A 17,477-nucleotide genomic window follows, 5' to 3' on the forward strand; every position below is an offset into this window, starting at 1 on the left:
AACAGCTAATAAATCCTCTAAGCAAACAAGAAAGGAGGGCTGCGACCTGAGATGGCAGCTGTAAAGAACAACTGGCCAGAATAAACATTGATTTTTTTCTTAAACTTTTGAAACTTTTCAATTATAAAAAAACTATACTATACTTTTTCATTGTGTCGACAGAAATATTTGAAAGCATGGAAAATAAAGATCATGTGGAATTCCTCCCCTCCTCCCCAACACAAATCACTGTTAACATTTTGGTGTATTTCCTTTCACATTTCTGCCTCTCTATATGTATGTATGTATGTGTGTGTGTGTGTGTGTGTGTGTGTATCTAATTTTTGTGTTATATATACACATAATTTTTGTTTGTTTTTGTAAAAATGGAATTATACATATATAACATCTGTTTTACGGTAAGTTATTAAGCCTCTAGGGGCCTCGGTTTACTGACCTATGAAATGGAGCTAATAATACCTGCCTTACAGGGTTGCTGAAAGAATTAAATGAGATCACAGATGTAAGGAGATGGTCCAACGAGTGGGGGGCCAAAGGAGAGATTCAGCAGTGGCAACTATTGTTATCACTGATGTTACTGACAGAGCATTTTCTTCTCCATAGTTTTGGGGCTCTAAGCTGCTGGTTTTCAACTAGCTAACAATTTGGCAACTGAAACCTTCCAAATAACGGAAAGTGAAAGCTGTACCATTAGGGAGGCAGAGGGACTCCAATGACTTTCTCAGCTCCACCAATCCCTGCACACAAAAGCCCCTGGGTGTTCCCTACATGAAGCATCGAGACACACAGGTGAGTCTCTTCCAGGGAGAACTCTAAGGTTTCCCCGTAGAGCACATGTCTGGGGTGAGGTGTGTAGGGGACCCTGAGGCACATGTCTGTAGGGAAGGGACCTCTGTCTGTGTGTGTGAGTATGGGGCCATGTATTGTGGAGGGGGGGGTGCCTGTGAAGGGTGCTGTATGTCAGGGCTGGGGCACTGTGTCAGCAGATCTTCTATGCTTAAGGGGACTGGGTGTCACTGTGTGAGTCTGTCTTAGGGGACATATGTCCCCTTTCCCACCTCTTATTTCTATCTCCCTTCCACCTTCCCTGGGTATGCTTGTTCTTTCTCTCCCCTTGCCTCTTTCCTCCTCTCTGGCGGCTGTGTCTGCCTCTGCCCAGCCCCCCAATCTTTCATTCAAACAGAGAACTGGATAGAGAACACGGTCCTTTCCTTTGAGATACGTGACAGCAGAAAAAACCAATAGAGTTGGTTCAGAAGCTCAAAAGAAGCAACAAATCTATACAAAGAAATTGCCCTTTAATCTCATGAGAGGTAGGAGAAAGGCATGGATAAAGAGACCCACCTTGATAAGAAAGATATACGCTAAAGAGAGAAATGAGCCAATTCACTTAGTGCTATGCACTAGAGAGGGCCGCTGATCTTCACTTCACGGCCCTGAGCTACATCTTTGCTGAACCCATGGCTTCTTGGGATGAGGATGAGCCCAACGCATAACATGAGAAGGACTCTTGAATACCTTTAAATTCCCAGGATAATTTGGCTACCTGGGTGAACCTTTTCACTGAGAGGACTGCAAAACGGGCTCGAGATCCTGGCAGAAATTACGACTGACCTGGACTCAATCTCTCTGAACCAATGGTAAATGTCCTGAATCATCTGTTCTTAAGTAACAGGGCTGTGACCCCTCAAATGGGGCCCTTTCTCCTGAAGCTCTCAATTTCTGGCAGGCAGTGCAGAGCCTTTTCTATACATGTGTATCGCTCCCTTATCAACTTCTGCTGACTTGAGCTGTATGGAGATAATGTCTTTAATCATAATACACTGGAGAAAGAAATTATTTATAAGGACATTAGATCACACAGTCTTTTTTGTTAATCTACTGGACATTAGATCACACAGTCTTTTTTGTTAATCTATTGGAGACAGATAGTGATGAAGATGATGATTCTGCAGGAACATTTACTGAGTATCTACTACGAGCCAGCTTTTCTACATGGTATCCTTTCACGTTATTTCATTTCATCTTCACATAATTATGTATAGAACAACTTTATTTTGCAGATGAGAAAACAAAGCTTTTAGCCAAGTGACTTGCCCAAGTGGTTAGCTGACTCTAAAGAAAGTCAGCCTCCCTCCCTCCCTTCTCCCCTCTCTTCCTTCCCTCCCTCCTTCCACTAAAACACATTTCACTGAATAGTGAAATTCCCCTCAAAAGACTTCAGAGAGTTTTGAAGGCTGGATTGTGCTCTCAAAGCACAGCTGAGCACAAGTCTTACAAAACGTGCCACAGCATGGCTGAAACTTGAAGACCTTGGGGATCTCAATTGTTCTTGACACCAGTTTCCAATGTGTCTTAGGAAAAAAAAAAAAATCACACAACTCCTTGGTGCTTTGGTTTCCCTACCCTGAGGAACGCAAAAGGTATTATCTACTCACTTGAACTCTTAAGAATGCCATGACATATATGAAAAGCTGTTTGGAAACAAAGAGGCCATGCAATCAGGTGATCTAAAATTCAGATCACTTTGAAGTTAGTATTTTTAATTTAGAGTCACCAACTGCCTTACAAGTTATAGACCTAATTTGCCTGGTCATTCTCTGGAGAAGGAAAAGCAGAGGACAGGGTAAGCAGTGGCCTTACCAGCAGTAGTCCAGCAGATGTGGAGGCAGGACGGGGATGTACACGTGCTGCCAGAACATGGGGTAGAGCATAGCAGCAGACCCATGGATGCAGGCAGTCAACTGCAACGGAAGCAAATTAGAGATTCAGAGCTAAACAATTAAAGTCAAGAGACACTGTCATTTGAGTTTAGCAATAAAACTAAATATATACTTATCAACATATTTAAAATTATAAGTTAACTCAATGACCCTAATTCAAATTTAATAAGAGCTTCCTTTTCCAAAAAATGTATTTTTTTTCGTGATTATGAAGCTAATTCACAATGACGGTAGAAAAATCTAGAAAATGGAGAAAGGGATAAAAGGAAAGTCTTCACCATCTGAAAATAATTTAACATTTTGGGGTATTACATGCATATGGATTTTTCTAATAAAAATCAGGATTACTGGAAAGACAGTGTTGATTTGCCCTTAGGTTAACATTATTTGCCAGCATTTTCCCCATATCTTTAAACATTCTTAGAAAACATGTTTTCATGCCACTCACTGAATTTCCCATACTATATTTAACCACTCTTCCATCATTAATTCATATAATCAGATCAGGTCAATAATTTTTATATATAGTCCCTAGATGCAGAATTTAAAGACAAAGGTTATAAATATTTTAAGGCACTTAATAAATATAATAAATGTATTAATATAATAAATAGAGAAGGACTGAGGCTCTTTCTACTCCCCCACCCATGTACTGGAATGCTGGCCTCCCTGTACCTCACTGTACCTATCTTCATTTTATTTTTATTTCTCTGATCATGACTGAAGCTGAACATCTTGTTATATGTTCTAAACTATATTTCTTAAGTAAATGGTCTGTTCATATTCTTAGTACACTTTTTCTAATGAGAATTAGCATTTTTTAATTGATTTAAAAGCAAATACTGGATATGCAAAGGACAGTAATCCTTTGCAATGTTTTTGAAAATAATTTATCCTTATTTCGTTTTCTTTGAATTTTTGGGTAAAGCGAAGGCTTAAATAATTACATGGGCAAATATTTTCCTTCATGATGGTTTCCACTGCTTTTATACTAAGAAAGTCCTCCAAATTTTTCCTCAGCATTTAACTCTTTAATCCAGCTGGAATTAATTTAGGTTTAAGGAGTGAGGTGAGAATTTATTTTTTCCACTTAGTTAATCAAGCGCTCCAGCACTGTTTACTGACTAATCCTTCTACTCCCTCCTCTTTTGACTTGTCCCTATTTCATATTTCTTTTTTTTCTTAAGAGCTAGACACTTCATACAATCAGTATTTGATATAACAGAAAAATTAGGAAACAAAGATACAATGGAATAAAATTGGTAGAAAATTCAACATAGTGAAAGAAGGAAAAAAACAACACCTTTGGAGATAGGACTATGAAGTGACAAAAGTCAACAACAAATGTTTCTTTCTGCCTTTTTTCTTTAATGTTTCTTTGGTTTCTGGGAAGCCTGTTCCCCTGAGGACTTTGCTTCTTTTGGAAGCTGTTAACTGGCCTTTGCTGACAGAAGGACATTTACGTGGCAAAAGAGTGACGCGCCAAGGCCCAGTTAAAAGAATCCCAGAGGTTAGTGTAACATGAACAGCTTTAAACTGGATATTCTGCTGATGGTTCACAGTTGTGAGAGCTGTGTATTAAATCCAGGGCCTAATTTTCCCCCTCCTTTTCCCTCCAGACCCTGTTCTTTAAATCAGGTACCTGCCATGAACAGGAGCTTATCCAACAAGCTCGCAAGAGCAGCAGTTCCCAGTGACTCTGCCAAGGCTTGTAGGTTTAATACATTTTTTCTCAACCCATTTCGGTAGGTTACAACATAACGGAGGCTGTCTGTCATAGTATACATGACTAATCTCTTTGGGCTTAGAAGAGATAAAAAATCTTTGCTGGTATCGAGTGAATGGAAAATGAACCAACTTTACTCCAACTCCACCCTCAAGTCAGGTTGGAGGGTTACCCTGGCCTTTGGCCCCAGCTCTTCCTCCCCATCCATTAACCAACTGCCAAAGTACTCTTACTAAAGTGCAGGTCCACTCATGTAACATCCTGCTCGGAAATGTACTTGGGGGCACACCTGGAACAGGCATGTCTTCATTTCTTCACCCGTTCCCTGTCTACCTGTAGAGAAGCATCTCCAGCCACAATCTCTACTATTTCCTCCAAGTTTATCCTTGGAATAAATCATTTGCAGATTTAGGAGTAGTTATGTACTCCTTTTCCTCCCTTCTGTATTCCCACTGGCCCAGATCTGTGCCCCTAGCAAACTCCTCCTGCCCCGGGTCTCTGTGCACTACCTTCCTCTGCAAAGCCTTGCATGGCTCCACTAGGCATGTGCCCCCATTATTAATGGCACTATGACTGTATGCTTGTCCTCTCACTGTCAAGTACAGAAAGACCCTTCTCTCTTTTGCTCAGTGGCACAATATATGTATACATATGCATGTATGTATATGTGCTAGATAATGCAATGTTTCTTGAGTAAATAAAAAACAATTCACACTTAGAATATATTCACAATATAAAGACAGTCAGTGGCTTGGCTTTTCATAGTACTGGACCAACATTTTCATGAGTCTCACAGAGTAGGGTATATATATATATGACTCAAATTCCAAAACGATAACAGCAAGCTTAGACATACAAATATGCCACTTCTGGAAAATCAAGTCAATGGATTCATCCATCCACTTATTCAATAATATGCCTACTCTGTAACTCTACAACACAATAAATAAATAAATAAAAGCACTTAAAAATCTGTATGGTGCCATACAAATGTAAGGTATCATCATCACATGTATTCATTGGTAATTCTCTTTGAAAAAGTCATTCAATAGAATGTTCCTGGTTAAGAGAGAACTTGAATACCTGCCTCTTTTTAGCTTAAATTGGTTTGAGTCAAAATCCTATTTCAAGCGACACAGTGGCAGAGATCTTATCTTCAGACAATGTTCTTTTCATGTCTCCTTAGCCTCAAAGAAAAACCCTAGCAAGCTAAATGACGAGGTTTTAAAATTACTTATCCCTCATAAAAATCAAACTTTTAAGATGACTGATCATCATTTCCGTTGTGGGGTTTTCTGAGGGCCAAAGCTCTGCAATTGGAGTAAAATGCTTTTACCCATTTGATTAAGAAAACAATCAAGGAGTTGTTTGGCTCTTTTCCAAAATACTAAATAGCACAAACAATGTGCATCATTTCTTAGAAATAGTGGCTAAGTGGACCACAGAAAAGTGTTATGACATATCTATGCTTAATCAGAAATAACATACATCCCATAAATTATCATTAGCCACTTACTTAAAAAAAACAAAACAAAACTCTAAAACCAACCCCATTAAGGAAAAAGAAGGATCCTAAAGGCCTATGCTCATTCCTTACAGAATACAAAATTTAAAAGTAATGAAAGTATACAATTTGGATTGTAGTCAACAACGGAGTATTGTGAATATTTAATTGAAGTGCAAGTTGAGGAAAATGATCCTATCAAAATCTCACTCAGTGGGAGAATAGAAAGATAGTATGTGTAAAATTTGCCCAAAGTCATTAGTCACAATGAATATTCATCAGAAGCCAATTATCAATCCCATTTAATGACACCCTAAAAGATTTTGCCCTGAAGCAGCTGAATAGTCTAAGACTCCAGACAAAACTAGACAAATTACACAGCCAACAGCCAGTCTAGCCAGGACACAAATTGTAAAGTAAACCACTGGTGGGTTTTTGGACTCACTTTTAGCAAATTCTGTCCTCAATTAAAGGTACATAAGGTCAGTCTGATTTTGGAGCTTTCTATATGGCTCCATAGTTTCCTTTGAGGCAAAGGGAGAGAAAGGAGAAGGCAGTGGAGGTAGGACATGAATGGAGAGCCATCAATGATAGGGTTTGAAAAATCACAAAGACACATTTTTTTTTCAGTTTGAGGTATTACTTAGGGATAATGCCCAGACTGTCACAATCTTAGATACCAATTCAGCTGATTCCTAAGAGTAACTCTGCAATTAACATGGAAAAAAAAAAAAAAAAAAAGGAATTTCAAAAGTGCATGTGCCATGCACCATGCTGGGGGTTTAGGATCTTGCAAAGTACTATTTTAGAGTTAGGTAGGTGTGTGTGTGTGTGTGTGTGTGTGTGTGTGTGTGTGTGTGTACGTACACATATATACTCAACACCACATTTCACAGATAAGGAAACAGTTTCAGAGGTGAAATAACTTGCCCAAGGCCACACAGCTAGTAAGTGACAGAACTGGGACTCGTATCCAGGTCTATCAGACTATAATAGCCACCTCCACAATGCATAAGTTAACTATTGTGTTGAGTGCCTATGCTGTGCCAATACATTATGCCCAGGATTCTGAGCTAGGTGAAATATTGTCTCTGTTGGCATAGCCAAATTATGCAGAAAATTATGTAGAATTTGCCTTGCTGTTAGATGACCAAATATCTAAAGCAAAATGCCAATTAACAGAAGATAATCATTTTAAAAACAAAGACAGAGCTGATCACTTCCTGAGGATTAGTTACATTTAAGTAAGGTGGTATAGTATCTTTAATCCATAGGAAATTCTAGACAATGAGGTAATGAATGTTAAAAGGTTTAGATTCCAATGTGGGCACACCTACTGGAAAGTGTGGCTTTCTGTCATGTTCTTTTTCACATACTTTCATGGAGTTTCCACTAAATATCTCTCTCTTTTTTTTTTTTTGTTTTTTGTTTTTTTGCGGTATGCGGGCCTCTCACTGCTGTGGCCTCTCCCATTGCGGAGCACAGGCTCCGGACGCGCATGCTCAACGGCCATGGCTCACGGGCCCAGCCGCTCCGCAGCATGTGGGATCTTCCCTGACCGGGGCACAAACCCGTGTCCCCTGCTTTGGCAGGCGGACTCTCAACCACTGAGCCACGCAGGGAAGCCCTAAACCTCTTTTTGATCTGAGCAGGTCACTTCCTCTCCTGGGTCTCAATATGGAAAACAAGAGGCTGGACTACATGATCCCTGTCCCCACTTCCAGCTTTGACAACTTTGATCTAGAGCAATTGCCATCCTTTGCCATAAAGAATTCTCCTCCCCTGCCCCAGCTCCCTTCCTCAGCCATACTTGACTAAGCGTTAAGTACAACAGACTCAGTCTCAAAGTTGGTCTTGCTTTCTCATCTCTGCAGTCACAGGGGCGCACCTGAAATTCATGTGCTATCCAGGAACCACCACTGTTCAGCCACGCCATCTGCATCACCTGACTGCGGAGAGCACAGCCTTCCTCCATGCTTGGTCCCTGACACTAAGGATCTCAGAGGTAGATAATCTCAGGAGACCAAGGGCATGAGACTAAAGATGTGAGCTCCACAAGGACAGAGACCACATTTGATTCTCTCCTTATCTCTAACTATGCTTGACACAGAGCAGGTGCTGAGTAAATGTTTGGGGAATGCTAGAATGCCTCCAGCCTAACATCATGAGGAATGGTAGACAAGATTATCAGACATTTAACAAATTGCAATTGCTTAACAGATCACAACTAGAAGCTGTAAATTCCGAAGAGGTATGAGATTCCAGGTTCCAAAAGTTGAAAGAGGAAAAAAAACAAAAAATCAGAGGTCAGAGTCACTATTCACATCCAAGAACTCAGAATGTTAAAAGATTAAACTGACACCTGCTTCATCACAGGGTTAGAGCCATTTGGATTTCTCCTCTGAACACAAACATCAGGAAACTGATAAAACAAAGAATATAGAAAGAGTACCACATTATTAACCTTAAAGACGGGTCACTTTTCAATCCACCCATTTCAACCAAAAATAATCCTATGTAGAACAATTGTAGAAAACCGTATGTGTCTTAGAGAAGTTGTTAGCTTTCTCAATTTGAGAACTAGATTCTTCTATTTAATCATAAACCACCCTTGTAGTCATAAGGAAATAAATGGTGCCATGATTCAGACAAGTGATTCAAACAGTGTTTTGATTTTTATTTATTCGTACATGTAAAACCCACTATAAGATCAGCAAAAAGTTTTAAGTAAAACCTTCAGGGACTCTGAAAGTTAATGTACTCAACCCTTCGAAGAGTATGAGAAAAACCTTTAATTATAAATGGTTAAAATTGTGTTTACTATAGTTAGTGAGGGAAGAGTTGGCTTTTAAAGAAACTATCAAAGATGCTTTAGCAGAAAGAGAAATTAGAAAGCCTCAGAAATCAAAGGCCTTCAGCTCTTCTAGACAGATGCCGGACATGTGAGTAGAAAGAAGGAATGTCCTGCTTTTTTTAGAAGTTGAAATGTAATGCTTTCTGTATTTATTTTTTGTAGGGTGGGAAGGGCAATCTATCTTCAAGTAGTTTTTCATTCAGTTGGGTGGAACTCATCATACCTCTTGCTTCTCCACTATTCTCTGGGGAAAGGGAAGGAAAAAATTCCCACAAAAACCAACACAGCAACATGGAGTCAAGTCAGGTGCCCTACACTAAGAGAAAGGTCATCCAGGCAAGAAGGAAGCTTTTCCAGGCAATCACCTGCCTACTCAATCACTTCTCTTTCCGCCTTCTCTTCTTTTTTCTTCAAGCTACCTACTAACTAGAGTAATCAGAGTAAGTTATTAACAAGGGTAACAAGTTTCGTGCCAAGATCTGACACTTCAAAACATCAAAGCAAATAAAACTGCCAGAGAAAAGCTTTAGCTACCAAAGCAGAGGCAGATACTATGATATAGCAAACTACAGTGTAAATAAGCCTATAGTACCATATGTGAGGAAACTGCAGACTTTTTTTTTAAGATGAAAAAGAAAAAGGTAAAATTACATTGGGATTGATAACAATTCATTTAAATACGTGGACAGCTACTTCTCCATTCTGTACCTAGGACAGATACTCTGACTGTGGAGTGAGGACATGGCCTGCGGATCCCTCTGAAAGTGCAACCATTGGCAGTGGATCCAAGTTGGCACTCAAGAAGAAATCTATTTTCATCCCCAAGTCTAGTATAAGTGGATATTTACATTTCTTTGAAAATATTTCTAAGATCATAATTTATGTTTAGCTAATTTATATATTGCTTTAATATATAATAAAGAATCTCATTTTTTAAAAGAAAGAAAGCATAACTGAACATAGAATCATGAGAACCTATCTGTCAGGCATCCACATGTGAAAAAGAAACTAAGAAACCTTCAGGTGGTAGGAGTTACTAGATTTGAAGGCATAGGGGAAAAAAAAAATTTCCCCTGCATAGTTTTGTCAGACAAATCCAACCTCAGAAAGCGACAGTAAATTCAGAAAGATTGAAGCTATAAACAGACACCACCATGACCACTTACTCAGCATTTACTATCTGCCAAGCACTGTTCTAAGTGCTTTACATGTAGTATTTAACTCACTTAATCTTCACAGCAACCCTATAAGGTAGATAGCATTATTGTTCCCATTTACAGATGAGGAAACTAAGATTCCTAGATGTTAAGGACTTTGTGTAAGGTCACAGTAGTGGCAGAAGTAGGCTCTAAACCTAGGGAGTCTAGCTCTGGAGTTCGTGCTCTTAGCTCATAGGAAACTGCCTCAGTGCTATGATCTGTATTAATCCGACAATTACTGAGTATCCACTATGTGTACATGCCACACCCTCAAGCAATTTAAAATAGAAAAAGATCAAAATGCAAATAATCAACTTCAACACAAACGCATTAGGAAAGAGGTGCTGTAACAGAGGTTCAAGTGTGCTAGCATATAAAGAAGGAATCGTTAATTCTGCCTGGGGCAAGAATCAGGCCTGCTTCCCAGAGAGAGAGGCAGGAGAGCAGAGCCTGGAAAGATGAAGACAGGAAGCGGTTAGTCTTCCTCCCTGGGAGGCTTGTCAGGTGGTAATGCTAGGTCAAGTGAACATAGCAGCTTCTTAGGCCACTCCAGCTCTACGTAGTGATGACTGGAGACTTGAAGAAGAAATGACAATTTAGTCAATGACTATGTGACTAGTGAGAAGTGGGTGGATATGGAAAATCTCATACGAGTTGCCATGACTATTCTCTGTTTTTTGGATTCATTCACCATCCACTCTCACCAGTTGTACTAATTAAATCTTCAGAGCTCTTCCAGGATCTCTATTGCCTTCTTTGCTTCTGAAAGTCAAATCAGACCTTATTGCCCTGAAAAGGTAGGATTCAGAGTCAACATTTACTAAATGAGTAGTATGTGCCAGCAATGGGCTACCTGCTTTCATATCTATGACCACTGAATCCTTTCAACAACCCTGAGGGGGTATTACTACTACCCTCTTTTTACAGAAGAGGACAGAGAGTCTCGGAAGGATTAAGTAAATTGCCCAAGGAGACATGGCTAGGGAGGATTAAGTTACACAGGTAGAAATTGAACAAAACCATCCTGACTTGAAGTCTGGTGCTCTCTCCTTCAGCCCTGCTGTCTTTTTTCTTGGGAAAATACAGCAGAAGCAGGGCTGTCTGAATCATCTAGCTGGGAGAACACATAGATATCGAGATAGCAGAAGAGAAAAAATGTGAACTTTCACAAGGTCTATACTAGCCCCTAACTACCTAGTCTAACCTCACATCACACGACACTTGCTCACCAGTGACCACACTTTCAGCTTGCAGAAGCCATAGGAAATTCTGAGTTCTTGTTCTCACTGACTCAGCACATAGTAGGTGCTCCAATTTCTTTAACGAAATCCACACAGATGCCTGCCAATGTGAGTGCCATTTAGGGCTTTTGCAAGTATATTAAGATGTCAGTGACTTGAATATTACCTGTTAGTGTTTTTTAGTAGAGATTTGATTCATAAGAGTCATATAAAAAAGCTATCAGTCTTATAATCTAAAGAACATACCATTTGTTTCACAAATTGACCACACTACTAAAATAATAAACAAGATACCCTGCCAATGTTCTCAATGCAATGGCTAAAAAGAAACATCACCTCTCTAGATCTATTTATACACATGTATCTAAAATTACACTGGTAGACTACATCAGGACCCAACATTACTGAGACCTTAAATAGGTTATACTTAGCTCTGTCCTGTTCTAGACCTGCCAATGTCAAAATCAGAGGTCTCTCAAAGAGAAATATGGAAACAAAGAATTTTTTAGTGCTAATCTGTACTCACAAATATTTTCTAAACAAACTTAATCAGCCTCTATTACGTAGTGTCAAAATGAAAAGAACTCTAATGATGCAAAATAATCAAAGAATAAGTACTGTCTTAGAGAACTGTCTATTCACTGGTTCTGAATCTGCTTGTGTATCAATCATTTGGGGAACCTTAAAAAAATAGACATCCCATGGTCCCATGTTAGATCTTTTGAACCAGAATGTCTGGAGGTGGTGCCCAAGAACTTGAATTTTTAACAAATTCTCTGAGTGATTTCTAACACAACTAGTCCATGGATCAGAATTTGGGAATCACTAACAATCTGAATCCTCTGGCTAGTCCAAAACATGTGCTCAATGTGTTGAAGCAAGAGGCAGGAGAGGAAGGTAAGAACTAGTAGGGAGACCATGGCTGGTTGATGTCACAACAATTTTTAAAGTATTGCAAATTAAACTGTTGTTACTCTATATATTACATAGTTTATATAGTCTCCATAACATCAAGGTTCTTCATTCTAGTTATAGTTCAACATGAACAAGAGAAAACGAACTCACACATAATTACATGGAGAACATAGTTCAAAAAGCAGTTAATTGTATTTACATTTAAAAACCAGAGAAAAACCACATAAATAAAACATACCAATCTTTACTCCTATTTCCTGCCAATGGAAGTTCCTTTCATCTATTTCTAACAGTTTTTAATATTCTCTGAGCCACAATAAAATTTTATGTGATGGAGATTAGACAGGCTATGCTATTTGAAAGTTTGGCTGCGGAGTCTGTATTTCATGCCACTTCATTACATTTTGTTAAGGATTTCCCTCTTCACCAAAAGGGATTAGTTTCCTTCTCACTTCTTTGAATACTCTTCTTAGGTTGTTAGTGTGAACTAGGTTAATCTCTCTCTTTTTTAACATATAAAAGATGAACAGACAAAATGTTCGATTTATTTTATATTTTAAATGGAACACTAAATTTAGTCTTAGAATTCTCTGTTTGGTAAGTTTCCAGTTACAAGGTCTTGGCTTCCCTTGAGCACAGTTTGAAACAAAATAATGCAGTTTGTTCCTACGGCTGGAACATGCAGAGTGGAGTGCACAGGCAAAGAGGCCCTGGCTCTAGTCCAGTTATTTCAAACCTTCTTAAACTGCCACTCTCATCTAGGCTTCAAGGGCTGCAGATAAGCAAACAGGATTAGTTACTTCTAGCCCAGAAGAGCTAGGAAAGCTTTACACACATCATTTAGATACCCAACCCACTACACAGGCTGGGGTAGGCACGGCCAGGTGGAGTTCATCAGGAAAGAAGTAAAGATGAAGCTAAATCTGAAAAACTCCCTAGTCCACAAACTGGCCCTTCTTAGGTCACAAGACCAGGTGGTGATAAGACAGTGGATGCTGTCAGTGGAAGTGGATGGGACAGGACTGGAGCAAGGCTGGGAAGTTACCCATCCCTTCACGCCAACACTGAAGTGTCTACTAAGGGTCAGACCTGAGGGCGCGGAGGGTGGGGTGGCTGGGGGAGAGACAAGTATCACCCACCACTCTCCAGGCCACCAATGTCCAAGACCTGCCCAAAGCCCACATTCTCTGGGACTAACAGGAAGACACTGACAGGGAGAAGATATTAGGTTTTTTTTTTTTTTTTTTTTTCCCTTCTCTACATGACGTACTATCAGAAAAGTAGTAATTCTTTTCACAGTTATGGGTACCACACAAATAATTAGGTGTGGAGGCTCAATTAATTAGGTAACAGTCTTGCCACTAAACTGTGCTTCCTTCCTAAGAACTTGTTTAAAAAACCATCTGCTGAATAAAACAAATACATATTCCTCTGTAAAGTAAATATGCTTTTGTCATCATTTAACTGGATATTCTTAGTTTTCACAACTTCTTGCAGCACCCCTATGTCATAGAGGGAGCGATTAGGGCCAAGACACACAGGGGCTGAAAGGAACTGCAGTACACAAAACCTGAAGCCACAGTGAGCTGGGGAAGACATGCCCCAGGGACACACCAAAGCTGGGCTCACAGCAGAGAAGCGGCACAGGTGGGGCTGGGAGAGTCTAACAACATGCAGACAGAGTGGACTGAATCTGAATGGTGCTCATGGAAATGGGGCTTTGGCCAATAGGGTCAGTATATGCCAGTTAGAAATTCACATATTGGCCTTCTGCTTCCCTGGTGCCAGGCACATAGAAAATGCTCACTAAATCTGAAGTGAAAAGCTTACGTGTGCATTCCAAGGCAATATCCAGACTGAAATTCTTTCTGTGATTTCAGATCCATGGTCACCAGAATCATACCAAAAATATTTCTCTGGGTACCAGTGTCAAAGGGAACTCATGACAAACGAGCCACCAAGGGGGCAGTATGAGACAGTAAGGGGGTTGGCTTGGAGCCAAGAAAAGGGGGTTTTAATCCCAACTCCGCTGCTCATCTTAGACAAGGCACTTCAACTTTCCAACTGCCAATATTCTCATCTGAAAAAGGAAAATAAAACCAACTAGTTCTTAGGGTTCCTGCAAGAACAAATGAGGGGAAAAAAAAAAAAGATTAGCACAGTAACTGGCACATAGTAGGTGGCTCAAAAAGGTTAAGTTAAGAGAATTTTTAAAGAGTGTGGGGGATAATTGGGGACTTGCCATATAAAATATAGAGCAAATCTAAAGAAGGGTGTCCTACATGCTTAATCTATGGATGCTGTCAATACGCCTTTGGTAGTCTTGGAGCTATTTACAGGCTACATAAGAAGCTTCCCTAAATACTACACAATCAGGATATACCTTTTACCCAAACCAGCCTTACCAGCTCCACCAGCCACATTATCCACCAGCTTTGACTCAGAGTATCTTTTTGGCTGTTTATGAGAACTTTCAGATTCCCTCAAGTGTGACAGATACTCTTAACAATGTGTCTCTGGTTCTTGTGACAGTTCCCACACAAGGATTCTGATGTTCATTTGAGAGGTGGCACCTGATAAACATAACCTGGTCTCCACAGAAAGCACTTTGAAGGGGCTAAGAGTCATTTGTACGTGTAATTATTGTTTGTTTCTCCCTTTCCTGAAGCCGAAGGCTCCCTTCCCCTGACACTGCATCATAATGACCCACCTGCATATCTGTCTCTTCTATGACTAGGACGTGACCTTGGGCAAGTTAACCCACCTCTCTGAGTGGATGGGCCAGTCTGTAAAATGGGATAATATTGCTCTTCTAGGACTTCTGTTGCAACTAGATGATATTATCGCTATAAAGGTCTTATTTTAGACCTACTTGCTATCCAGAAGAGTTATCAAAAAAGCAATATGAGTTAAACTCAGATATGAAAATCTGTAAGAAAAATAGGGCCTTTGTGTTAGAAGAAATCTCACTGAAGTATTTACATTAGAGAACAAGATGTAGTTAAGCCTTCCCTATTTATCATTTATAAAGGAAAACGATCAATATACATTAACTGCACAAAAAGAACAAAAACTTAACATTTTTCTTATACAGAATATGACAACATTATTGACCGAGAAAGCCTGAAAAGAATATTACCTGACTCTGGACTAAATATGGCTGGGTTTGTCTCTATTGACGCACAGTCATTTTTATGGAAGCCAGCACTCTGGGGTGTTCAACAGCTTTTATCTTTCAGATTCTTGATGGCTCTGAGAAGCATTAAGCCTACATCTTATCAAACAAAACTGAGAAAAATCTGGTTTGTCAAGGTATGACAGGCCACATCTGGATCTGTCAAGAGAGGGTCATCAGAAACTTCAGGCTAAAGTAGCCTTTGCATTCTCCTTCATCGAGAAGATAATAAAAAGCCACTATTAAGGAAGTAAAAGACAACAATTAGAAAACGTTTTAATTCTGAAATTGAAGGGGTCCAGAGGCTTGGATAAAACTGATGTCTGAAAAAAAACAAAAAAACCCACAACAACGACAACAAAACCCTGAGGTCTGCTCAGCTACTTATCCCCAGAGAAACTGCACATAACTGATCAGGATGCTAATGATCCCATGTGAGGTACAAGGAGACCCCTCCCCTTCCCTAAAGAGATTTCTACCATCAATTAGTAAAACTCAGAACTCAGTTAAGAATCAACTGTTTGTTAAAAAAAACTTTTTTGAGTCAAAGTAATGTGTTTATAGTCTGAAAAACAAAACAAAAACTGCTAAAGGCTTATACTACTGGCAAATAGTCCATCTCATGATTTCTTGATTTAAAATTTTAAACATTAGGGCTTCCCTGGTGGCACAGTGGTTAAGAATCTGCCTGCCAATGCAGGGGACACGGGTTCGGGCCCTGGTCCGGGAATATCCCACATGCCGCGGAGCAACTAAGCCTGTGTGCCACGACTACTGAAGCCCGCGCGCCTAGAGCCTGTGCTCCGCAACAAGAGAAGCCACGGCAATGAGAAGTCCCCGCACTGCAACAAAGAGTAGCCCCCGCTTGCCACCACTAGACAAAGCCGCGGGCAGCAATTAAGACCCAATGCAGCCAAAAATAAATAAATTTATTACAAAAAATTTTTTAAACATTAACATTTGACTTCCCATTACAGATGTTAATAATTTATCAAAAACATACACATACACCTTATGCCAGACTCTGTTCTAAGAGTTTTGCAAGTATTAATATCAACTCGTTTTATTTGACACGAGGTCACTGGTGACTGAACAAAAGCCGTTTCAGTGGAGGTGGGGGCTAAATCCTAACACAAGACAGAGGAAAGAATGAGAGGAGAGGAATTAGACAAGAAACAGAAATAACTCTCTTGAGGAATTTTGTTCTAAAAGGAAGAAAACAAATGGGATAAACGGAATGTGGTTAAGGATGTTTTGTTTTGAAGTTTGGGAGACACTATACCGTGTTAGCAAGTGCCTAAGAATGTACCAGTAGAGAAGAAAAAACAATGATGCAGGAGAGAGGAGCTCAGTGCTGGAGGAATTTCCGTAAGGTAATAGGAAGGACACTGAAGCGTTACTTTCTCTATGAGGCACTCCTTGGCCATCTATCTAAACTGCAATCCCTGCCACCCCACCAGTCCCTATCCACTCTCCTCCTCTGCTTTACTGTGCTCCTTGTACTTACAACTAGCTACTGTGCCATATATTTAATTCACCTCAGTTACTGAAGATCCACCCTACTAGAATGTAAGCTTCATATGAGGACAGGGATTTTTGCCTATTTTGTTCACTGTTGTATCACCAGTACCTATGAAAGTGCCACAAAAAATATTTGTTGAATGAAGTCAGGTGGACAAGCGGAGTGGCTGGCCTAGAGAGGATGGACAGTACATCCACAATAGAGAAGGTGAGTGGAGGACTAGTGATGACAGGAGGTTGACAGGTGTGGTAGGGGCTGGTGCCATTCTCTCCTGAGCACTTCCATTAGATAAGGATAGAATTTCAGGTTAGAAATAATTTTCCCTTAGAAGTTTAGACACTGCTTCACTATCTTCTGGTTTCTACAATTGCCATTGCAAAATCTTGTGCAAGTTTGATCCTTAAACTCTGTACAAGAACTATTTTGTCTCTATCCCTGTACTGTAAAATTTCATGATAAAAGGGCTTGGTTGGGCTTCCCTGGTGCGGCAGTGGTTGAGCGTCCACCTGCCGATGTAGGGGACACGGGTTCATGCCCCGGTCCAGGAAGATCCCACATGCCGCGGAGCGGCTGGGCCCGTGAGCCATGGCCGCTGAGCCTGTGCGTCCGGAGCCTGTG

General features: G+C 40.1%; 1 protein-coding gene across 2 annotated transcripts in view; it reads right to left on the reverse strand.

The window, feature by feature from the left end:
• Window positions 1-17,477, reverse strand: part of DENND1A (DENN domain containing 1A) — a 536,936-nt gene that overhangs the window by 218,541 nt on the left and 300,918 nt on the right. For both annotated transcript variants that reach the window (XM_007450246.1, XM_007450245.1), the window contains one exon: window positions 2,644-2,744. In XM_007450246.1, the coding sequence (XP_007450308.1) occupies window positions 2,644-2,744 (101 nt within the window). The remainder of the gene's footprint in view (window positions 1-2,643; window positions 2,745-17,477) is intronic.

Source organism: Lipotes vexillifer, unplaced genomic scaffold, assembly GCF_000442215.2.
Source record: "Lipotes vexillifer unplaced genomic scaffold, Lipotes_vexillifer_v1.1 scaffold890, whole genome shotgun sequence".
In the NCBI taxonomy this organism is placed as follows: domain Eukaryota; kingdom Metazoa; phylum Chordata; class Mammalia; order Artiodactyla; family Lipotidae; genus Lipotes; species Lipotes vexillifer.